The sequence below is a fragment of the Thamnophis elegans genome, chromosome 6 (genome assembly GCF_009769535.1).
Source record: "Thamnophis elegans isolate rThaEle1 chromosome 6, rThaEle1.pri, whole genome shotgun sequence".
Lineage (NCBI taxonomy): Eukaryota > Metazoa > Chordata > Lepidosauria > Squamata > Colubridae > Thamnophis > Thamnophis elegans.
Genome location: NC_045546.1, coordinates 11381496 through 11406721, shown reverse-complemented (window position 1 = coordinate 11406721; position 25226 = coordinate 11381496). Strand labels below are relative to the sequence as shown.

Genomic DNA, 25226 nt, shown 5'->3' with positions numbered 1-25226 from the left:
CCTTCTCTGTTGCAGCTCCAGCCCTCTGGAATGACCTCCCCGTGGAGATCCGGACCCTTACTACCCTCCCGGCCTTCCGCAAAGCCACCAAGTCCTGGCTGCTCCAGCAGGCCGGGGGGCTTGTGAAATATCCAACCCCACGGTAAACTGTGGATGTTGCGTATTTTAAGGTGGTGTCTTGTTTATTTATCCCCTTCCCTTGTTTATTGTAAGCGGCCCGGAGTCCTTCGGGAGTGGGCAGCATATAAGATCAATAAACTAAACTAAACTAAACTAAACCTAGAACTACGGAGAAATTTCCTGACAGTGAGAACAATTAATTAGTGGAACAACTTGCCTCCCGAAGTTGAGAATGCCCCAACACTGGAAGTCTTTAAGAAGATGTTGGATAGCCATTTGTCTGAAACGGTATAGGGCAGTGATGGCGAACCTATGGCACGTGTGCAACAGGTGGCACGCGGAGACATATTTGCTGGTACGCCAGCCATCAGCTCTGGCGTGCATGTGTGTGCCGGCCAGCTGATTTTCACCCTTCTGGAGGGCCGGGGGAGGCCGTTTTCGCCCTCCCCAGGCTTCAGGAAAGGCTCTGGAGGCTGGGGAAGTCGAAAAACAGTGCCAACGGGCCAACCAGAAGTTCGGGAACAAAACTGCATGCGCAATTTTGGCACGCCGTAAGAAAAAGGTTTGCCATCACTGGTACAGGATTTCCTGCTTAAGCAGGGGGTTGGACTAGAAGACCTCCAAGGTCCCTCCCAACTCTGTTATTCTATTCTATTCTATTCCATTCTGCACAAAAGCTTTGAATCCATACAGGTGATAGAAGCCCACAGCTTTTTATAAAATGACCCTGTAATCCCCTTGAATCAGGATGACTGAACAAAACTCAAGCGTTTACTGGCCAGATGCCCTTCCTGATGCCTATGGAGTTAGCAGCAGACAATAACTCATTGCGTCCAGAGAGAGAAATATCTGCTGCTACCTAGGATCCAACGCACAGTCTCCTGATTGTGAAGCGAGAGAGTGCCACATGTAGGCCACTACCTTGCCCAGTAGACCACACTGCTTTTAAAAAAACTGAAATTCTTTATTAAATTATATTTAAAAATACATGATCATGTTTACCCACTACCATCACTATCTAAGAGCTACTAATGGATTTATTTAACAAAATCCCCCCCCAAAATCCAATCCAATTATATGGAAATTTGTGGTATTGTTAACTTTCCAGTATTTGATGAAGGCAAAATTAAACATTCCATTTATTTTTGTATTTTCCCCTCAATTGTTTCCTGTTACCAAGTTGTGGCCAAGCGGATATTATCAATTTTTATTTTACTAGCAATTATTAGTCCTGGATGGGTTGAACAAGTTTGTAAACTTTTCACACTCATTTTTAAGTGTAGAAATAAAAACAAAATCTTATCCAAGCTTGCAGGTGATTTTTCAGTTAACGTCCTCATTTATGCTCTTGAGTGAGCGAAACCAAGAATCGCTATAGCAAAATACTATTTTGACCGAAATAGAATTCTGGATTCCACTTGTGAATAGGTCATTAATCCATTTGTTCAAAAGATGTATAACCAAATAATTTAAATAGCATTTAAAGGCAAAACATAAATGTAAACCTGCTCTCCTTTGTACAAAGTTTCCAATAAAGTATTTAATGAAATTTGAACTTTGGTAACGTGACTAATTATTTCAAAAACTGTCACAGTTGAAGTGAATATTCTGAACTTGCTGGTCAGACTATGTAGAGCACAGGCGATAAAAGATGCAATGAAATATCACTGAAGAGAAATCCATGGAGTTATCAAAACAGATGGCTTCCAGGAATGTATGTGCTGTTCTCACTGACTTTGCTTACATGCTGGTCTCAAAAATCACCTCCTTGGATTGTTGTTCCCTAACCTAGGACAGGGATCAGCAACCTGCAGCTCTGGAGCCACATGTGGCTCTTTCATCGCTCTGCTGCAGCTCCCTGTTGCTGGCTGGACCCCCAATTTATAGGGGTTTCGGTTAGGACAGGAAGAGGAAAACCGCGCTAGGAGGAGACTCTATGGTGGGGGGAACTGGATTTCCGGTCAGCTCCAGAATTGAAAGGGGGCTTCCGGTTGGGATCTTTGTGACTCTGTTTAAGGTTGCCAACCCCTGACCTAGGAACAAGGAGTCAGTGCGGCCATGAGAAGCTCCATTTTGTATACAAAGTTACGTCCTTCCATTTTGTTCCACTGGACTTCCTTGAAGGGGCCACGCAGGTAATTCCATTTGCTGTCTTGCAACACGTCACTTTTAGGAAGATCTTTGCACTGGCACCGTGGGAATTGCACCATGATTTTACTGCCACTTTCTGGACCGTTCCGTACTGCACGAGAAGGGGAAGAAAGCACGTCGTCATTGCTTTTAGCAATAATACTTAAGACTTATACACCACTTCATAGTGCTTTACAATAGTCTCTAAATCAGCCTATTGCTCCCAACAATCTTACTGACTTCAGAAAAAATGGAAGATGGAGTTTCAACCTTGAGCCAGTCAGAATCGAACTGCTAGCGGTTGGCAGAGTCAGCCTGCAATACTGCATTCTAACCACTGCACCACACAGCTGTTTAAAGTTTTAATTTTGGAGAGCTGTTTGCTTTGCTGTTTTTTGTCTTCATTGTTCTTTTACAAACTGTTCTGGGTTCCTCTCGAACAGTGATAGTGAATCTTTTCGGCACTGTCACGCACTCCGGAGAAGCTAAACTGACAATTAGCTGTTTAGCGCACATGTACAGGTCGGTTTTTGGCACTGCCACACGTGCGAAGAGCTCGCGCTCCGGAAAAGCCGAACTTCCGGGTTCTGGCATGCACAAGCGCGCCCGACAATCAGCTGGCCAGCGCACATGTGCACACCGGTTTTCAGCACTGCTGCGCATGCAAAGGATAGCTGATCATCACACTCGCATGTGCACCAGAAACCCAGAAGCGTGCCATAGGTTTGCTATCACAGCTTTGGGAAGAATTTTGCTATAGGAAATAACGCTATCCTGCCCTGTAGTACAGACAGTCGTCAACTTACAACCAGTTGTTTAGCCACTGTTCAAAATTACAATTGCACTGAAGAAAGTAATTGATGACTGGTCCCCATACTTTCAACGCTCCCATGTTGAACCTATGCCGTGTGATCAAAATTCAGGGGCTTGGCAACTGGCATGTATTGATGAAGGTTGCAGCATCCTGGGGTCTTCTGAGTGCCATTTGTGACCTTCCCAGCCAGCTTCCAACAAGCAAAGTCAATGGGGGAAAAGATGGATTCACTTAACGGACACGTGATTCCCTTAACAACAGCAGGGATTCACCGCTTGCCCAGTAACTAAAATTAATCCGTAAATAAAAATTAAGACTACTGTGCCGAAAAGCTTTTCTAACAAGCCTTACAATTACAGGATATACAGTAGTGCGTTTATTATTTTAGGAAGTAACATTCCATTCTATTTAAGTGATGCACAGGAAGAAGTAGAATTCTCCATGAGTTAAATTACTACCTGTGTTTCCCCGAAAATAAGGCCCCGTCTTATATATATATTTTTGGCCACCAAAAAAAGGCACCAGGTCTTTTTTTTTGGGGGGGGGGGCATGTCATCCACTGACACAGCTCACTTGTGCACGTTGCCCCCGGCCTGCTTTTGGTTGTCAGAAGCCTTCAGGAAGTCCTTCTTCTGCAGCCAGCAAGGCTTTCTTGAAGGCCTCTGCAGCCGATAACAGAGCTCCAGATCAATCCGGAGTTCTGTTATCGGCTACAGAGCCCTCAGGAAAGCCTTGCCAGCTGCAAAAGAAATGGGCCAGCAAAGCAGATGTCGGGGAGCGGAAGGCCTGGCTGCAACTGTCCGAAGGTATGTAGTAGGGCAGCTCAACCCTCCACCACCACCACCCAATGCCGACCCTAGCATAATTTTTACCCGTACATCCTGGAGTAGGTGGAGTCTTAATTAGGGCTTATTTGGGGGGTAGGGCTTATATTGGGCGCACATCAGCAGTGGGATTCAAACTTTTTTACTACCGGTTCTGTAGGCATGGCTTGGTGGGCATGGCAGGGGAAGGATACTGCAAAATCCCCATTCCCTTCCCACTCCAGGGGAAGGGTTCTGCAAAATCCCCATTCCCTCCCCACTCCGGGGGAAGGATTCTGCAAAATCCCCATTCCCTCCCCACTCCGGGGGAAGGATTCTGCAAAATCCCCATTCCCTCCCCACTCCGGGGGAAGGATTCTGAAAAATCCCCATTCCCTTCCCACTCCAGGGGAAGGATTCTGCAAAATCTCCATTCCCTTCCCACTCCAGGGGAAGGATTCTGCAAAATCTCCATTCCCTCTCCACTCCAGGGGAAGGATTCTGCAAAATCCCCATTCCCTTCCCACTCCAGGGGAAGGATTCTGCAAAATCTCCATTCCCTCTCCACTCCAGGGGAAGGATTCTGCAAAATCTCCATTCCCTCTCCACTCCAGGGGAAGGATTCTGCAAACTCTCCATTCCCTCACCACTCCAGGGGAAGGATACTGTAAAATCCCCATTCCTTCCTGATCAGCTGGACTTGGGAGGCTGAGAATAGATGGAGGCAGGGGCAAGTCAGAGGTGGTATTTACCGGCTCTCTGACCTACTCAAAATTTCCACTACCAGTTCTCCAGAACTGGTCAGAACCTCCTGAATGCCACTTCTGGCGCACGTGTAAAAATCAAGCTAGGACTTACTTTCAGGGTAGGTCGTATTTTCAGGAAAACATGTTAATACAATACCTGAAACAGCGTAGTCTCCATTAGGTGATGCTACTGTTATGGCAGATGCGTTGCCAATGCTTTCTACTGGGCCCAGCCCCACATGGTTACTGAAACTGAGCACATGCCAGCCCATAACTTTTGCCAGCTGTTGAACCGCGAGAATCTGATGTTGTGACATCTGGATTTTTTTTTAAAGGAAAAAAAGGTGTGTTTAAGCTTTTTTATTTTTTTTAAGGTTCTGCTACATTCTCTCAAAGTACCAATCACTGATTTTGTGAGCTATGCTAATATAAATCGTGACCCGACAAATGCACGCCCGACAACAGCGCGCCGACAAAACCGCGATGATAAAACAGCAATGTCAACAACGCGCCCACAAAGGTGCACCGACAAAAGCACGATTAGGGTTAAGGTAAAGGTTAGGGTAAGAGTAAGGGTTAGGTTTAGCGTTAGGTTCAGGGTTAGGTTTAGAGCGCGCTTCTGTCGGCGCGCTGTTGTCAGCGCGCTTCTGCGCTCATTCATCGGCGCGCTTTCAAACTCGTGGTTTTCTCCCCAGCAGTTTCGTCGGGGCGCTTTTGTCGAGTGCGCATTTGTCGGTGAACCAATATAAATAGCTCTTGGTAGTTTAGTTCACCTCTCTAACCCTTGGCATTTTAATTAATCTCTTTTACAATAATAATGGAATGAGGACTTTGCTGCCTTAGTAAGTCAGTTCTACTAAAAACAAAAGGTCCATGCAAACCAGAATGGGAAACAAAATACTGAGTTTTTTTACCTGAGAAAGAAGAAAATCTTGCAATTCTTGCTCTTGATGGGACAGTGTGATCACTCTTCCATCTCTGTGTACTACCCTGGTCTGTTCAATGCCAATATTCAACTGCAATTGAATAGACCTTTGAAAATCACAAGATATTATTATAAGTGGAGTTGTACATGGTGCTAATGTCAAAAACAAATGTCCTTGCTCTCTAATACAAAGTGTTCATTAAAAGCATCATTACCTTTACATCGAAGTGAAATCAAATCAAACGTAGTCAAACCCTAACATAATGGAATTAAAAAAGGTCCATATGGGAAGCGTTCATTTGCTAGATAACTATTGCAATTTGCCTTCATATCCATAATGAAAGCGATTTGCAATACTATCTGAATATATGAGAATGCTCGGGAAGATAAATCTATCTCAGCATCTACTTCTGTTCTACTATCGCAGCACCACTGAGAGCGTCTTGACATACGGCATTCTCGCATAGTATGGGAGCAGCTCTGCAGTGGACAAAAAGGCTCTACAGAGAATCCTTAAAACTGCCCCGAATATCATCGAGCTCCAGTTATCAGCCCTGGATGACATCTTTGCATCTCGCTGTTCGAGGAATTTGCATAACATTCTCAGAGACTCCTCCCATCCTGCTTACAATCTTTTTAGACTGTTGCCTTCTGGCAGATGATAGAGAATAATTAAAACTCGGATCACACGTCTTCTGAATAGCTTTTATCCTAGAGCTGTAATTGCACTCAACAATGAACAAAAGGGCTACCATCAGTGAGCTGTTAAACAGCACTACTTGGTCTGTTGTGTGGCACTGTTCCCTCTAAGGTGCGCGGCTGCGCATGTGGCAAGAAAACACCGCACAGCCGTTTTTAACTGCGCGCAGTGATTTCTGCCACAGGTTCTGGAAGATGAGGGGAATAGCTGCTGCTGCCTCCTTCTCCTCCAACAGCACTGCCAGATTTTCCGCCAACGCTGCAGCTGAGGTGAAGCCTCCAAAGCTCCCGCAGGCGCCCCCGCCCATGGCAGCGGCGGCGGTGCCTCCCCCTCCGCTCGGAGCACCTCAGCTGGGCTCTGGGTTACCCCTGCCGCCGCCTCCACCTCCGCGGTTTTTCAGAAGCCATGAGGCCTTTTTCCCTGCTCCCCCCCTCCGCCGCCTTCCTACTAGCTCCCGTGACCAAATGGCTCCTCAAAAGCACGATGGAGGAGGAAGGGAGAGGGATAACGCGGGTGCCAGCTCAGGTGCTCTGCGTGGAGGCTACGTCAAGGACTGGCTGTATTGCAGAGGAGCTGGGAGCCACCCAAGGATTTCACGGCGCTACGAGGAGGAGAGCGAGCCTCTGAGCAGCTGCGGGGAGCCTGCTTGGCCAGGAGCGACCTTCGGCTGGACGGAGGGGCGAGGGCTGCCTGGAGAAACAGCGAGGGCCCTTTTGAGCTAGTGAGCAAGAACGTTTGTGGAGCACACCGGTTGTGTGTGGAGGCTCCACGCAGAGCACCTGAGCTGGCCCCCATGTTATCCCTCTCCCTTCCTCCTCTGCCGCCTTCCTACTAGCTCCCGTGGCCAAATGGCTCCTCAAAAGCACGGCGGAGTAGGAAGGGAGAGGGAGCCAGCTCAAGGGTTAGGGGTGCAAAGGTCTTGTAACTTGACAGCTTTAAGACTTGCATGCTTTAATGCCAGAGTTTCTGAGCCAACATTTTGGTTGCTAAGCAGGACCGTTGTTAAGTGATACTGATATTATATAGCTTTTAATTAAGCGGGTACCTTGAATAAACATAACTTTGAGTTTCAAATAATACTGATTTCGTTGTTGTCTTAGGTGACATCTGTGAAAAAAATTCAGGTGCTCAGGCATGAAAATACACTTTTCTGCTCACACTGAAAAAAAAATTAGAGGGAACATTGTTGTGTGGACATTTGGGTGGTTTAGGGGCGGGGAATTTTTTGGTGGGTGGGGGTGTGTTTGGGGATTGTCATGTGTGTTAGGTTCGGTCTCTGGGTGTTATGTGAATTTGTCTGCCCATGTTGGAATCAGGTATAAATCAATCGTTGAGCTGAGGGTGGACGTATGCCTTCATTCTGCAAAAAGGCAGAAAAAATCCCTGGCGCAGAGAATTCACTGGGTTATAGGGCGGCTCACACCTTCCACACCCCAGATTTATCTCCTGGGAGAGGTTGAATGGAGCACTTCCCAAACTCAGCTTCTCACCTCTCCCTCTATGCCCGAAGGAGAGGTAATCAATCTGTCAAACAGCTGATGGATGCTGTTTAGACAGCTTAATGCAGCCACGGGTCCGGAGCTGCTACAAACGAAACAGTTCCCACAGACAACGCCAACCGGAAGATCCTGTGTTGTCACATCTTGATTGGTTGATGGAATTGATGTTTGGTGAGGGTGATTGGTGGTGGCATCCTGTGTTGTTCTGGGTCCTGTGTCGGTTTTTGGGGCTGGGTCTCATTTGGTGACTAGGGCTGGTTTCCAGATGTCTGGTAGGTGGGAGGTATCATCACGTTTATTCATGTTGTGGGGGTGTTCCTCTATTTCGATATACGTGATACATGATGATACCTCCCGCCCCCCCAGCTCCCGTGGCTTGGCACATTCGGGATACACCCTAGGTCAGTGCATGGAGCTCTGCCCGGCTGGAGAGGGTGGTTGCGCGACTGCCTGTTCCGCCCCCAGCTCGCATGCCTCCCAACCTCACCATGCCCTGGCCCAGCTCTCCCTGCAGGGCCGGGGCACTGCTGCCGCCGCACTGTGAGCATAACTTATTCTCCAGCTTCCAAGCTCCAGAACTTGGCTTTCAATTCTTCCAGCGGCTGGCCCACAACCATAGAGCGCATTCCTAGAGTGGCCACTGCTGGAAGAATTGTGCTGATAAAAAAATAAAGGGAGACTAGTATAGATCTATTTCAAGCTATTTAGCTCTCAACAGCTAGCCATACCCTTACTGGGATTTGAACCTGTGCTGTATTACATATTAGGCAGTTGTGTTAGCCACTAAGCCACAGGTTCTCCTCCTTTATCAGTTGAGCCAGGGAAATAGGTATGTAATAGGTATGAGCCGATAGACAGAGAAAGGAAGCAGTATGCCTCCTCCCATATTTGGGCATATCAGGGGTTGTGACACAAAATACACACAAACACACACACACACATATATATATGTGTGTGTGTGTGTGTAGTATTTGTGCTGATAAATAAATAAAGGGAGACTAGTATAGATCTATTTCAAGCTATTTAGCTCTCATCAGCTAGCCATACCCTTATTGGGATTCGAACCATACCCTTATTGGGATTCGAATCCCAATAAGGGTATGGCTAGCTGATGAGAGCTAAATAGCTTGAAATAGATCTATACTAGTCTCCCTTTATTTATTTATCAGCACAAATACTACACAAATGTAACAAAAGGCAACAGTAAAATATTGGGCTTTCTGTCTGGATGGTCTCTTGTGACGAGCCGATGGGACAGAGAATGGAAGCAGTTAGCTTCCTCCCATAATTGGGGCATACCAGGGGTTGTGACTTTAAATAAATAAATAAATAAATAAATAAATAAATGTGTGTGTGTGTGTTTTATTTGTGCTGATAAATAAATAAAGGGAGACTAGTATAGATCTATTTCAAGCTATTTAGCTCTCATCAGCTAGCCATCAGCTCTTGTGACGAGCCGATGGACAGAGAATGGAAGCAGTTAGCTTCCTCCCATAATTGGGGCTTACCAGGGGTTGTAAAAATCTTATATATATATATATATAATGTTTCTACGATGGAAATTTGTATCCTGTTGTATCAATGTCAATGCAGAATATTCAGAACCATACGGCTACGGTATTTAAAAACATAGTGAAATAAAGAATAATAAAAACCCAAAGCAAACTAGCCTTCCAGAATGGGTTCCCCCTAGCGTTTGGGTGGCAAACGAAAAAGCAACAATAGCTGCGACAGCAAAATCACATTTTGAACTTGACACGCTGGTTCCCTGAATGGCAAAAATGGTTGTAAAATCAGATCGGTCGGGTGACAGATCTATTTTACAACTGCCACGACACGTACCTTTAACGGGCAAGCTCCCATTAAGGTCGAATGTCAAGGATTGCATTTTTCTGCTTAAAAAAAAACAACCACCAGGCGGGGCATAAATCTTTTCCTTCTTACTTGCATATCTGCTCGTAGCCTTGGGAGGTAATGAGAACCTTGACACTTGACTCGTACACGTCATTGATGTTGGACCAATGGGCTTGAATCTGGGGATCCTCGATTCGGCTGGCAAGACTGTCGATCATCCGAGCAGTCCTGAAATAAAATAAAATAAAGTCCCACCATATAAAGAGTTTTAGTTTAGAACGGGAGTCGGCAACCTTGAACACTCAAAGAGCCACAAAGGTCCTAGGCTGGAGCTGACCAAAAGTCCAGTTCCCCTACTTGGGGGGGAGGGGGGGAGTAAGTTTCACTCAACAACTGCATGATTCACTTAACAACCACCACCTGTCACCTTTCCCTGACAGCTTCTGACAAGCCCAGTCATGGGGAGGGGAAGCGAGTTTCACTTAATGACCGCCCGGTGATCTGTATAACAACTGTGGCGGAAAAAAAGGCATAACATGGGGTGGAAAGAACTGCCCTGCTTAGAGACAGAAATGTTGGCTTCAATTATGGTTGTAAGTCAAGGGCCACCCATATCAATAATGGGAACAGCAAAACTCGGGTAGTGCAAGTGAACGAAACAAGCCAAGGAATCTGAATGGCTTGCTATATACTAGAACAGCATTTCTCAACCTTGGCAACTTGAAGATGTCCGGACTTCAACTCCCAGAATTCCCCAGCCAGCATTTGCTGGCTGGAAAATTCTGGGACTTGAAGTCCAGATATCTTCAAGTTGCCAAGGTTGAGAAACACTGTACTAGAAGATGAACAGTTTTCTGTGACCCTCCCAAACTCCTCCTATTTATTTCCCATCCAAGGAGGGTCTGGCTAGCGTCTATATCTGCCTTTTCCCGAGACCCCGTAAAAGGCTTATTGTTTTCCTTCGCTCTCCTCTCTCTTTCCTCTCTACGCATACACGCATCTGGGGTGGGGCCAGGGGTGGGCTTTAAAAATCTTAGCAATGGATTCTCTGCCCGGTTGCTGGGTGGGCATGGCCTAGTTGGCCTCCTGCACCACTGTGGTAGTGGTGTTTTCACCTTCCCCAGGCTGCGGAGTCTTTGGGAGGGCAAAAACTGCCTCCCTAGGCTCCCGAAGCCGGAAACGGGCCTCCTGGAAGTTCTGTTACTGGCCTTCTGGAACTTCCAGGCGGTCCATTTTTTCTTCTCCCTGAGCTTCCACACGGGCCCTGCACTTAACTTGCATCCAAAATGGGCCTCATGGAGACTCCTGGGAGGGGCCCGATGGGAAAGGCCAACCGAGGGTGGGATTTGGAGGTTCTCTGAACCGACCATAATAGCAATAGCAGTTAGACTTATATACCGCTTCATAGGGCTTTCAGCCCTCTGTAAGCGGTTTACAGAGTCAGCATATCGCCCCCACAGTCTGGGTCCTCATTTCACCCACCTCGGAAGGATGGAAGGCTGAGTCAACCTTGAGCCGGTGAGATTAGAACCGCTGAACTGCAGATAACAGTCAGCTGAAGTGGCCTGCAGTACTGCACCCTAACCACTGTGCCACCTCGGCTCCTTATAACATTAGCTACCGGTTCTCCCGAACCCGGACGAACCCACTCCTGGATGGGCCCCATCTGTTCCTCCCCGTCACTCAGCTCAGGCCCCAAAGACAACTGCCTCTCCACCTAGGGGAGGACGGAAGGCCCCCGGTTCTGCCTCTGATCAGAATCGTCCAAAGCCAGCCTGGGCCCTACCGCTACCTGGTCGGACTCTGCTGCTGGCTCTGCTGGGAGCCGACGGGCCACAACGGCAGGTGGCTACTTACGCGCGTCTCAGAAAGATGTGCTTTGCTTGCTTTACGATCTTCTCCAGCAGCCCCTCGCTGGGTTGCAAGGAGCCGATTTCGTTTTTATCCAGCGCCTGAGGTCCTGCCAGCCTCATTCTTTTGTGGCCGAAAGGAGCGCTAGCCGGATGAGGCATCACGTTGCTGCTCAGGGTCTGCTTGTGGAACTGGGGGAGGGAAAAGGCGTCGAGAGGTTACTTAATTACTAATAAAAAACTTTTTATTTTGCTTATGCAAGCTTCACATCTTTGCAACACATTACACTTCTTTTACATATCGTTGTGATTCTTTTATCTGTACATGTAAGTCTTGTATAACTATAACTTTATATATATGTGCATTTATATTATTTCATACATCTTTTTTCTTCCTTCTCTATATAACAGTCTATATATTCTATGTACAAACAACCTTTATTACATTTGAGTCATTTTGTATCCATTTCCTATTATTTATTTCCTACAGTCTATTTCGTATTTCTATCTTTTAATCATTTTCCGGTTTTGTAGTTGTTTTTTAATTTGTTTTTTTTTAATGTATTTATTTTTTATTTTCAAAACAAACACAACACATAAAATCCTCCTTCCTTACATACTGTAGAAAATGTATCAGTTGGTTACAAAAGGTTTTCATGCACATCTTCCACAGTCATCAATCATAATTCATATCGACTCAAGTATTTTAACTCAAATATTTATACATGTTACCCTTATACCTCCATTTATATTTGACTATAATTGTTTAAACGACCTTCATCACAAAATATACCAAGATTTAATACATAACCACATATTGGCATTTCATTTAATATTTCTAAAATCCTCCAATAACACTGAATCCTTATGTCCTATTCTAGCCAAACATCCATAATATTTAATAACAAACTTTTCTAATCCTCCTTTCCAAATCGCTATTGGCAATTTTCATCTAGTTTCCTTATATTATACTCATATATATGTATATAGGTTGTCATCACTATCCCTCCTTTATTTGACTGTATCCTGTATCATAACATTTTACCCCTAATAATCAAAACTTAACTGTATCTAATTTAATTCTTTTTTATTAACTTTTATATATAATCCAAAAGGATTTCTAATCTTCCTTTCATGGGTACCATTCAATATTCATATCCAATTATTACTTATCATAACAGTACACATTGTATACATTATTTGTTTAATTATATCTATTATTACTAAATTTCACTAAGTTTAACTAGTTTTAAGTTATATTCTTCCATCTATCAACCTGTATCCTTCCAATAACAAAACAATCTTATATCTTCTGCCATAGTATTTTAACTCAGATATTTCTACATGTTGCCCTTATACGTCCAATTTTTATTTGACTATAATTGTTTGAACGTTTTTTAATTTGTTGATCTTTCTTCCTTTCTTTTTTGCTTTCCTGCTCCCCCCCCCCTTTCTCTAGCCAGTTATACCATAAATCCCACACGGAGTAATATTCAGATTCTTCTTTCTCTTTTAGTTCTTTCGTGAGCCTATCCATCTCTGCACATTCCAATATTTTTTTTAATTAAATTTTCTTCTGTTGGTGTGTAATTATTTTTCCAGTTTTGTGCTAAAATGTAATTCTCGCTGCCGTGATTATGTGCAGAATTAAGTATCTAATATTTTTTTGCATAATTTCCTTTTAGAATTCCTAACAGAAATAATTCCGGTTTTAGTTCAATTTGGTGTGCGGTAATTTCCTCCAGCCAATCTTTTATTTTTTCCCAATATTTTTTCACAAATGCGCACGTCCACCACATATGGTACCGTCCCAATTTCAAGAGTCATTTCAGGTGAACTGTAGCTTTGGCATACAACATTCACTGGCTTTCACCATAGACGAAGTAGATCGGAATTTCCATCGCTAAAATATTCTGCTTTACAACAACAGCAAATCCTCCCATGTCCTAGATATTCTGATCTAGTTAGAACTGAGATGTACAGGTAGTCCTCGACTTACAACCGCAAGTGAGCCCAAAATGTATGTTGCTAAGTGAGAAATTTGCCAAGCAATAGTTTTGCCCCATTTTGAAGACCTTTCTTGCCTCATCTGTTAAGCGAATCCCTGTGGTTGTTAAGTTAGTAACACTGTTGTTGAGTGGATCTAGCTTCCCCACTGACTTCCTCATTTGACCCACCTCAGAAGGCTGAGACAGGATTGAACTGCTGGCAATGGGCAGTTAGCCTGCAGTACTGCATTCTAACAGGAAGGAAGGAAGGAAGATAGAATAGCCCTTAGACTTACCATATTTTTCAGAATATAAGATGCACCTTTTTCCTTAAAAAAAGAGACTGAAAATCTGGGTGCGTCTTATACACTGAATACAGCATTTTGTGCCTCCCAAAACCCTGCCTCCTTCACCAAAATGGCTGTGCATAGCTTTTAGGAGGCTTTCAGAGTGCTCCTGGGGGCTGGGGAGGGCAGAAATGAGCAAAAAATTGGTCGTTTTTTGCTCAATTTTGCCCCCCTCCCCCGAGCACTCTATAAGCCTCCTAAAGGCTATTCATGCCCTTTAAAAAAAAAAAAACCAGGCCATTTTTGGGAGGTTTGCAGAGTGCAAAAAGGTTTTTTTTTTAATTTGCCTCTTCAAAACTTTGGTGCGCCTTATACTCCGAAAAATACGGCACATACCGCTTCATAATACTTTATACCACTCCATTCATTCATTCATTCATTCATTCTATTAGCGGTTTAGAGTCAGCATATTTCCCCTAACAATTTGCCTCCTCATTTTACTGACCTCAGAAGGATGGGAGTCTGAGTCAACCTTGAGCCTGGTGAGATCTGAACTGCCAAATTGCAGGCAGCCGGCAGTCAGCAGAAGTAGCAATAGTTAGACTTATATAGCAATAGTCAGACTTATATACCGCTTCATAGGGCTTTCAGCCCTCTCTAAGCGGTTTACAGAGTCAGCATATTGCCCCCAACAACAATCCGGATCCTCATTTTACCCACCTCGGAAGGATGGAAGGCTGAGTCAACCCTGAGCCTGGTGGGATTTGAACAGCCGAACTGCTGAACTGCGGTCAGCTGAAGTAGCCTGCAGTACTGCACTCTTATGTTGATGTTCCTTGCCGTTCCATTCTAAATGTGGCCAATCTACTGCTGAGCCTGTTATGGGGTTTTCCTAGGTTCTTCTTCTTTTCTTCCTTTAGATTTACTGATACCATCATGCATTCAGTTGTAGTCAAACTCTTTTTAAAGGGACAACTCGTAACGCCTTCAAAGGGACAGAGGCGTCAGGTGCTGCCGTGCATACATCCTTCCGCATCCAATCTCGTAGCTGAGATAAAAACAGGCTGCTCTGAAGTCATGCCATGTTCAGCACTGTCCTGACCTATGCTCCCCGCAAAAGCACAAAGCAGATTCCTGGTCCCGAGAAACCCTTTTTATGAGACGAATGTGAATTCCTCTCATTCCCATTCAGCAAAGGCCTGGTAAACAGTCTTTCAAAGGTGAAGTTTATGACCATAAATCTTATCTAGCTTGGAAAGCTGCCATGTAAATATTTTTCAAACGCAGTACTACTGTGCAAGGAAAGACTGGGCACAGAGTCTCTGAGATTCACAGACAGATCTTCACACTCCTGAAACGAATGAATAAATTGTTTCCTGCAAAAACCCACTCCCCTTTCGCTCCTCTTTTATTTCCTATGGGAAGGGCCATTCATCGTCCACCTGTGGCTTTACTCCCAAGTCGACCCTGATTTCTTAGCTGTTCTTTTCTTCTGGCAGCTCTGTGCATGCGCACACTGGGAACAGGCTCCAGCTGTTCCTCTGCCTCACTGCTGTCTAGCTCCGAAGGCAGCTGAGAACTGCCAGACGGCCTCGGGCCCATCTCTGCCTTCGATGCAGAGCCCTCATCCAAGCCTCCCCCAGCTTCCAAGACTGGCTCATGTTCCTCTCCAAACTCCTCACTGTCCAACTCTGCTGCCACTGATGGGCCGCAACAAGCACCTACAAGAGGTTCCATTTTCAGGAACATGTTGCACATGAAATATTTTTGTACCCCTAAAAGCCTCACAAGACATTCAGTGAAAAAAAAGGAGAATCTGAAGTCAAAACTCTGCTGCAGTGAAGTTGTTTTACCTCTCTGATCAGTTGGTGAAGATTGTGCTCTAGAACATAAAGATGATCTTCTGGGCCTTGTTTCTCAGAAGTAGATTTTTGGGATTTCTTGTCTTCTGAGGAGTGGCACAACGAAATGCAGAGCTGCAATCCTATAGAATGAAGTGCAAAATTGCGTATGTGTGAACTGCATCTTGTAGTGTTATTACATTCTGGTTCTTGATACTTAGCTGTTGATTTCTTAAATATAAGGGTAAATGTAGGTAAGTAGATAGGTGGGGAAGAAGAAAGGAAAGAAGGGAGGGAAGGAAGGAAGGAGGGAGGGAGGGAAGAAAAGGAGGGAGGAAGGGAAGGAAGGAGGAAGGAAAGAAGAAAAGAAGGGAGGGAAGAAAAGAAAGGAAAGGGAGGAAAGGAAGGAAAGGGAGGGAAGGAAAGGAGAAAAGAAGGGAGGAAGGGAAGGAAGGGAGGAAAGGAGGGAAGGAAGGAAGGGAGAGAGAAAGGGAAGGAGGGAAGGAAGGAAAGAAGGAAGGAGGAAGGAAGGAAAGGAGGAAAGAAGGGAGGAAAGGAGGGAAGGAAGGAAAGGAGGAAAGGAAGGAAAGAAGGGAGGGAGAAAGGGGGGGAGGGAAGGAAGGAAAGGAGGGAAGAAGGAAGGAGGGAGGGAGGAAGGAAAGAAGGGAGGGAGGGAGGAAGGAAGGGAGGAAAGACAAGGAGGAAAGAAGGGAGGAAAAGAGGGAAGGAAGGAAAGAAGGGAGGGAGGGAAGGAAGGAAAGGAGGAAAGAAGGGAGGAAAGGAGGGAAGGAAGGAAAGAAGGGAGGGAGGTTGGAAAGAAGGGAGGAAGGGAAGGAAAGGAGGGAAGGAAGGAAAGGAGGAAGGAGGGAGGGAAAGATGGATTAATGGTTTGGTTAAGATCAGTCCATGTCACATCTCTGAGTCATCCCTATTACATGGATAGAAACAGTAGCGTAGAAGAGCCAGAAAAATGGACATAAACTTGAACTAAATAAAATGCTTCAAATGCACTTCAAACGGAATCTTGTCTCTTCGTTCACACCAACAAATGGGTCAAATCCACCTTTTTCACACTCTCTTAACTCTCACCTGGGAAGGGCTGGGAAATGATTTGGTTCTTCACAACGACATGAGGAACTTGTGACTTGATTTGCACAGCTTCCCGAGAAAGCTGAGCAAATATTTCTTTACATAATAGAACGTTCTGGGCGGTCTCCAGCTTGGTTTGCCAATGCAGAGCCCCTGAATAAGAGAATCGCTGTTATTTACAAATCAGTCAAGAAAGGAAAAATGAACATGCTGGCTGGGGAATTCTGGGAAATGAAGTCCGCAAGTCTTAAAGTTGGAAAGGTTTGGAGACCTGTTTTGTTAAAGCACTACAGAGCTGTAGATAAGTCTAAGAGCTATCGCTATAATTTAAACAGGACATGTTTCCAAAGCAATTCCTGATTTGCAATAGGGAGTCTCTCTTTGCACTGATCCCGGACGATATGAACATTCATAAGCATTGGCACCTTTAAGATATTTACAAAAAATAGAACATAACAGAATAACAGTGTTGGAAGGGACCTTGGAGGTCTTCTAGTCCAACCCCCTGCTTAGGCAGGCAACCCTGCACCACTTCAGACAAATGGTTAACCAATCTCTTCTTCAAAAATTTCAGTGTTGGAGCATTCACAAGTTCTGGAGGCAAGTTGTTCCACTGATTAATTGTTCTAATCAATGTCAGGAAATTTCTTAGTTCTAAGTTGCTTCTCTCTTTGATTAGTTTCCATCCATTGTTTCTTGTCCTGCCCTCAGGTGCTTTGGAGAATAGTTGAACTGCCTCTTCTTTGTGGCAACTCTTGAGATATTGGAAGACTGCTGTCGTGTCTCCCCTAGTCCTTCTTTTCATTCAACTAGACATACCCAATTCCTGCAACCATTCTTCATGTTTTAGCCTCCAGTCCCCTAATCATCTTTGTTGCTCTTCTCTGCACTCTTCCCAGAGTCTCCACGTCTTTTTTACATTGTGGTGACCAAAACTGGATGCAGTATTCCAAGTGTGGCCTTACCAAGGCATTATAAAGTGGTATTAACACTTCACGTGATCTTGATTCTCTCCCTCTGTTTATGCATGCTTAAATGTTTTAAGAGGGAAGAAAGATGACAATATATTTTTTCCCTGTCTACTAAAGCAAAATGTAAACGTTTGGTTTGCTTGCAATTACAAAATTCTTGTTCAAAGTGGCACGCAAAACATTTTTCAACCTCTCAAAAACAGTGCAGGGTAGTCCTCGACTTACAACCATTTGATTTAGCGAACATTCAAAATTACAACGGACCCTGGCTTATAACTGTTGCAGCATCCCCACCGCGGTCGCACGAACATAATTCGGGCGTACGGCCACAGGCCTGCGTTCACAATTGTTGCAATACCTCAGGATTACACCAACATCACTTGCGATCCTTGTCCTTGACTTCTGGCGAGCAAAGCCGACACGGAGAGCTGGATTTGCTCAATGACCATAAGATTCACTTAAGGACTGCAGTGATTTGCTTACCGATGGCAAGAAAAGGCAATACAATTGGTTATATCTGTGGAGATTCTGAGTCATCCAAGGTCCTGGTTGTCCCAAAGGTGGCTTTTTAAAAGACAAACTGGACTTTCTGTTTTTTCTTTGAAGGCGTTTCACTTCTCACTCAAGAAGCTTCTTCAGCTCTGACCGGATGGTGGGGAATGGAAGGATTTATACTCCTTGCAGATGGCGGGTCATTTGCATTTTTTAGGGAGTTGTTGAGGCCATCTGGAGGTTTTTCTGTGTCCTCAGGGTCATCTGAGTAGTGCAAATAAACCTCCAAGTGGCCTCAACGACTCTCTACTGTGATTCCCCCCAAATAAGACGGGGTCTTATTTTCTTTTGACCCCTGAGATAAGCCCTTGGCCTTATTTTCAGGGGAGGTCTTATTATTTTTGAGGTGCAGGAGGCGGCGAACGCGATCACCTCATGCCTGCTGTTGTGCTATATTTTTGGGGAGGGCTTATTTTAGCCCATGTGCTCAAAAGCCCGCTTGGGCTTATTATCCAGGGAAGTCTTATTTTCAAGGAAACAGGGTAGAAGAATGCAAATGACCAGCTGTCTGCAAGGAGTAGAAATCCATTTCCAAGGTGGGGTATTGGAGGAGTCACTGAATGGGTATTGTTACGGCCCAATTGCCTGGAGACTGAGGTAAATCTGAGGACACTCCCTCTGTTCCTCCTGGTGATTCCCCAGTTTAACCTCAGTCTTCGGCCTAACAGGAGCTATTCAGTGACTCTCCAGTGAATAGTTAGTTAGGAATTCTTTGTGTAGTATTTTTTTCCACTTTTGCTAGATCCACAGGAATTTCTTGCAGCCTTTTTATTTTTCGCCTCTCCTACCTCGGTTTTCGCGTCCTTTTCCTGCCTGCCTTCCATTCCTCAGTCAAGAGCTGAAGAAGCTTCTTGGATGAAAGCTTTGAAGCGTCTTCAAAGAGAAAAAAAAAATCCCCTCTGAAGTCCAGTTGCCTCTTGAAAAAGCATCTTTGGGCCAAAATTGACGAGGACTCATTTAACAACTGTCTTGCTTAGCAACGGTCATTCTAATCCCAATTTGTGGTTGCAAATTGAAGAGTACTTGTTCAATAGCTGCTTTAGAACATCTTTCTTTCAAAGTATGCTTCTTCGAAATATAACAATTAGCATTCTAGAACAAATACCTGGCTTAGATTTCAAGATAGGTTTTTTAAACAGATTGACTATTCCAAGGTCTCCTATATCTGGTGCTTGTTTCTGAATAGATACCTAAACATTAAAAAAAAAAAGACACAACTTTAGGACCTGGATTTTTCCTTCTAGGCATTTTAACCCAACTAATGCATAAACAGATTTCGTTGACAAACCTTAATATAGGCAGAGCCTTCCAAATCACTTGGAATCTGAACAGCCAGAGGGCAGTAATCATCAGGAATCTTTTTATCCAGATCAATGTCAGTATTTTTTATGACCTCAAAGGTACCGTGATGTGGAAATAGAGACCCTTTATAAAGAAGTTGAAAACAGTGTGTTATATTTTCCATTACGCAGATCTGAAATATCCAATGCATGTTTGCACCTTCCCCTGTGTGCATACACTGTAGGCATCATTTTTAAAGCATCCACTGCCACTTCAAAGACATTTGTCTTGGATTACAGAAACTCCATACAATCTCTAAAGGGACAAGGAAAGATTAATCAAGCAAAACTACAATCGGAGCAAAAGATAATTGGTTTCTACTTTCTTCAACACTTAGATTACGATAAAGCTGAATTTAAAACTAATTTTTCGCAAGCATGCACCCACATTAGAGAGGTAGGTTCCTACTAATTCGGACTGTTAATTTAAAAAGTGGGCCCACCTGCCCACTTCTGGTTATACTTACCTTTATTCCACCTTCTGAAGCCCAGCTGATCTGGGGCGGCAGCTTGAATTGCTGCTCATCTGTATTCCTTTTTCTGACTAATTTTCGTTCGATTGCGCACGCACAGTGTGCCTGGCGTGCCCGCTCAGCAAATTGGTAATAGACCGGTTAGGAACCCACCACTGCCACATTATCTCCATCCACAGTGACACAACACGACTTACGACCTTTTCCCACACAACCACTCAGCAATCATGTGATCAAAATTCAGACGCTGGGCAACTGCTCATACTTATGACGGTTGTTGTTTCCCCAGGTCATGTAATCTTCTTTGCAACCTTGTGACAAGCAAAGTCAAGGGGGAAGCTAACACCCGTGTTAACCACTTAACAACTGCAGGGATTCCCTTAACAACTGTGGCAAGAAAGGTCGTAAAACAGGGGAACTCTCAACTCAAATTTCTAGCACCTCCCTAGAAATTTTGGACTTGTGTTTGTTAAACAAGAACTACCTGTATGTGTGTGTGTGTATGCACATACATGCATACATACACACATATTCATATATACATGTATGTACAAGTATGTACACACAAACACAAATCACACTTATATAAAACAGAATAACAGAGTTGGAAGGGACCTTTGAGGTCTTCTAATCTAACCCCCTGCTCAGGCAGGAAACCCTACACAACTTCAGACAAATGGTTGTGCAGCACTGGAAATAAATGTACACAAATTATCCCCTGCTGGTTTCACCTGCACTCTTGTAGCTCAAATCTCCAAGGATTTTATCTCCCACTTTTCTCAGTTTCCAGTGCTGTCTCAGCCTGAGTAGTTCGGAGTTGAAATCTCTTTGCCGCTTGTTTTCTTGGTTTTCCGCAACTGATTTGGATAACCTTTCTGCTCCTTTCAGGAGAATCTGGGCTGCTCCAGCTAAGGATTTTTTCTTGGACATCAGCTGCAACACCTGAGGATTCTAGAAATGGAAGAAAGAAACTCAAATCAATTGAAATGCAATCTTGTCCCTTGGACAACAGACCGAGAGGAGATTTCTACAGTTGCTCCTGTCAGGAATGCGAATGGCTGAAGTAATCTGATAGTATTTATTTAATACAGTAATACAAAACCAGAGGCCTCCAGATGTTTTTGACCATCAAAGGCAACAGCCGCCATGGCTAATGGCTGTGGGATTTATTGTCCCCAAGCAGAAAAACACAAAATCACCCAGCCTGGATTCAGGAGATATTTGTATTTGTATTTTATTATTTGTATGCCGCCCTTCTCCGGGAGGACTCAGGGCGGCGAACAATTCAAGGGGGGGAAAAAAGGGGAACATAAAAGACAAAATACAGATAATAAAAGTAAACAACAGTCGCACAACCATACATGTCGAGAGGGGAGGGAACTCATCACCCCCAGGCCTGCCGGCAAAGCCAGGTTTTGACGGCTTTTCGGAAGGCCTGGAGAGAGGTGAGGGTCCGAATCCCTGCGGGGAGTTCATTCCAGAGGGCCGGAGCTGCCACAGAGAAGGCCCTCCCCCGGGTAATAGCCAGGTGGCATTGGCTGGTAGGTGGCACCCGGAGGAGGGATATCTGGAGTTGAGGATCCTTGTTCATTGATATAATAATTGTAGTACAGTGGTACTATTTAAAGGGACACAGTGGCTCAGTGGCAAAGACGCTCAGCTTGTCGATCAGAAAGGTTGCCAGTTCGAAGCTGTGTAATGGAGTGAGCTCCTGTTACTTGTTTCAGCTTCTGCCAACTTAGCAATTTGAAAGCACGTAAAATTGTAAGTAGAAAAATAGGGACCACCTTTCGTGGGAAGGTAAAAGCGTGTCAGGCCTGGAAGCCATCTTTTCTTTTTTGGACTTCAGGCCTGCCACACTTTCTATTATTCTACTATGCATTTTCGATGATTGGAAAATGGGAAGGGGGATTATATGGAGTTGGGTGATATGTAGCCATAACAACATTCTTTCTAGAAAGCCAAGGCCATCCTTTGTCTCTGCACCTGTCCAGAATTGGATGGGTGGAAGCTATCAGCATGGCAGTGGAAGATTGGATGAACTTGTGGATGTGGGACAGGATCTTGAACTTTCAACTGGGTGGGGAAAGCCAGGAAGCTTTCAGAATCAGGTATTCCCAGATGTGCCAACATGGCTCTCTTAATAAATTAGAACTTTGAGCAATACTTTGCCTCGGACTCTGATTTACTTTTGGATGCTATTTGGAACCCTGGTACAGCGTTCCGTGCGCCTTCGGCGTTTAGTCATACTGACGCTGGCTCTTTGGCTTTGAAACGGAGATGAGCACTGCCCCCTACAGCTGGGAATGGCTAGCACATACATTTGTGCGAGTGGAACCTTTATCTTTAGTACTATTTAAATTTATATGCTGCCTGAGTCCCGATGATTTTGGGTGACTGCAAATAAAGTGTTAAAAACTAGGACCCACCCCTTCAAAAACAATAGACACAATGCATGACTATAGGGTGTGACAAAAAAAAAGGACAGTAACCAAGCAAATATTCCATCCACCGGCCAATGCCGACTGGCGACTACCCGGAGGAGAGCCTTCTCTGTGGCTGCTCCGACCCTTTGGAACGAGCTCCCCATGGAGATTCGAACCCTCACCACCCTCCAGGCCTTCCGCAAAGCCCTTAAAACCTGGCTGTTCCGACAGGCCTGGGGCTAAAGAGCTTTTGCCCCCCCCCCTCGAATGGTATGGTTGTTGTGTGCTTTTAAATTGTGTATTGTTCTGTTCGTCTTTTTTATCCCTTATCTGTACCCCCTTCCCTGACTTGGATTGTGAGCCGCCCTGAGTCCCCTTCGGGGAAAAGGGCGGCATATAAATGCAATAAATTCAATTCAATTCAAATAAATCCATATAACCCAAAGAGGGGACTTCACCCACCCTTTGGAAAGTGTAACTCTTTACAAGGCAAGATGAGAAACCTGCAACAAATATTTGAACAGAATAAAGAGAAATTATGCCTCGTACCTGCTTTTGAGTAAGTGGTTCTTGTACAACTGGGTCTAGAGTCATAAACTTTTTATCTTTGACTATGCTGAGCACATCATAAAGGACACACATCTCTGTCAAAGCACTCCTTAAGTTATTCCTCACTGAATCCCAAGGCCAGAGAGAAGGCTGGAATTTTATCAAGCCTGAAAAATAAGAACAACAGAGTTATGGAGGGATTTCCCCCCACCCAACTTCCGAGCATTGAGATCTCATAGTGGCCTCCCATCCACATGCACAAACTCGGGATCAATTGCTATCAACCCTAGCAGAAACCCAGTTGCTCCAAAAAGACTCCCTTGGGGCAGTTCTGAAAGGCAACGTACATTGTCCATCCCCTGAACAGGATTCAAGCAAATGTACTTAAAGCTACACAAAATGTTTCCTTTTAATGGTGGGTAAAATATGTATTTTTGTTGCCCCCTCCAAAAAAAAAGCTGGTGGTTTTCCTTTATACTGCATAAAATTCCCTTTGTAGTTTCCCCTGTTTTCAGTTTGTGAAGCCACTCAGGGTCATTTGGTGGCTAAAAAAATATATATCCTATAATTAATTGAAATTAGGGAGGGTATGCCTAAAGATGATAACGGAACATCTGCTTTCAAAGTGAGATGGCCTTGCTGAGTGCCTCTGTGTAATGTTTTTGCAGAGCGACGGAGGTTTTTTTTCCTGACTTCCGAGCGTTGAGATCTCTTAGTGGTCTCCCATCCACATGCATAAACCCAGGTTCAACTTCTCCCCACCCTTGCAGAATCCCAGTTCCTCCAAAAAAGACAGCCTTCGGGCAGCTGTGAAAGACAACACACGCTGTCCATCCTCAGGTCCAACCCCCTCCATGCATTGCTTTTGCAGAGTTATGGATTTTTTAAAAAAACTTCCTAGCGCTGAGATCTCCTGGTGGTCCCCCATCCAACCAGATCCAATCCCCCCCCATGCATTGTTTTTGCAGAGTTATGCATTAAAAAAAACTTCCCAGAACTGAGATCTCCTGATGGTCTCCCATCCCCCATGCATTGTTTTTGCAGTTATGGATTTTTAAAAAAACAACTTCCCAGCACTGAGATCTCCTGGTGGTCCCTCATCCAACCAGATCCAACTCCTATATGTATTGTTTTTTGCAGTTATGGATTATTTTTTAAAAACAACTTCCCAGCACTGAGATCTCCTGGTGGTCCCTCATCCAACCAGATCCGACTCCTATATGTATTGTTTTTTGCAGTTATGAATTATTTTTTAAAAACTTCCCAGCTCTGGGATCTCCTGGTGGTCCCTCATCCAACCAGATCCGACTCCTACATGCATTGTTTTTGCAGTTATGGATTTTTTTTAACAAACAACAACAAAAAAAACCCACTTCCCAGCGCTGAGATCGCCTGGTGGCCCCCCATCCAAGTATCCACCAGATCCCACCCCGCTTAGCTTCCTTCGCCGAAGGAGGCTCCTCCTGCTTCTACCCCACCTTCCTCCTCCTCTTCCTCGTCCCTCCCGGGCCATTCGCGGCTCTCTCCGGCCGGGGCGGGCTCGTCCTCTTCGGAACCGGAGCTGCCTTGGCTGAAGTCGATGCGCTGCGCCAGGCGGGCCAGGTTCTGCGACATGGAAAGCGGCTGCAGGTAAGTCTCGCTGCCATCGAGGCCGACCTCCTGCACATGTTTCTCGCAGGCCGACTCGATGCTGATCCGCACCGCCTGGAGACCCGACATCTTCCGCCTTCCTCGGCGGCTCCGGAGCCGCCGCGCCGCCGCCGCCACCTCCTCCTGCTCGGAAGGAGCATGCGCAGAAGAAACTACGGCGGCCCGCAGTGGAACAAAGAGGAAACTGCGATTCCAAGGCAGCGCATCGGCGGCCCCTAGTGGTCGGCACTTATTACAGATTAATAGAGTTGTAAGGAACCTTATATACTAAGTCATCTAGTCAAGTGCAAAGGTCTCCAACCTTGGCAACTTGAAGACTGGTGGACTTTGGCTGAGGAATTCTGGAAGTTGAAGTCCACCAGTCTTAGCAATAGCAATAGCAGTTAGATTTATATACCGCTTCATAGGGCTTTCAGCCCTCTCTAAGCGGTTTACAGAGTCAGCATATCGCCCCCAACAACAATCCGGGTCCTCATTTTACCCACCTCGGAAGGATGGAAGGCTGAGTCAACCCTGAGCCGGTGAGATTTGAACAGCCGAACTGCAGAACTGCAGTCAGCTGAAGTAGCCTGCAGTGCTGCATTTAACCACTGCGCCACCTCGTCTTCAAGTTGCCAAG

At 45.0% G+C, this 25226-nt stretch overlaps 1 protein-coding gene across 1 annotated transcript; it reads right to left on the bottom strand.

Moving 5' to 3' along the window:
* Positions 1 to 1063: 1063 nt before the first annotated feature.
* On the bottom strand, positions 1064 to 24750 carry MED17 (mediator complex subunit 17). Its single transcript, XM_032219864.1, has 12 exons — positions 24436 to 24750; positions 22958 to 23124; positions 20714 to 20933; positions 19458 to 19594; positions 19275 to 19359; positions 16647 to 16799; positions 15570 to 15700; positions 11449 to 11633; positions 9682 to 9819; positions 5528 to 5645; positions 4771 to 4930; positions 1064 to 2362 (listed from the first exon to the last, which is right to left on the bottom strand). The coding sequence occupies exons 1-12, from the start codon at positions 24674 to 24676 to the stop codon at positions 2154 to 2156; spliced, it is 1944 nt and encodes a 647-aa protein (XP_032075755.1). The 5' UTR covers positions 24677 to 24750; the 3' UTR covers positions 1064 to 2153.
* Between the last annotated feature and the right edge of the window lie 476 nt (positions 24751 to 25226).

Excerpts from the sequence above, each read along its gene's own strand:
- MED17 (XM_032219864.1), bottom strand. The coding sequence starts at position 24,676 with ATGTCGGGTCTCCAGGCGGTGCGGATCAGCATCGAGTCGGCCTGCGAG. Across the intron at positions 16,800-19,274 it reads TATCTTGAAATCTAAGCCAG|GGGCTCTGCATTGGCAAACC; the intron begins GTATTTGTTCTA and ends TCTCTTATTCAG. Across the intron at positions 15,701-16,646 it reads CATTTCCCAGCCCTTCCCAG|GATTGCAGCTCTGCATTTCG; the intron begins GTGAGAGTTAAG and ends TTCATTCTATAG.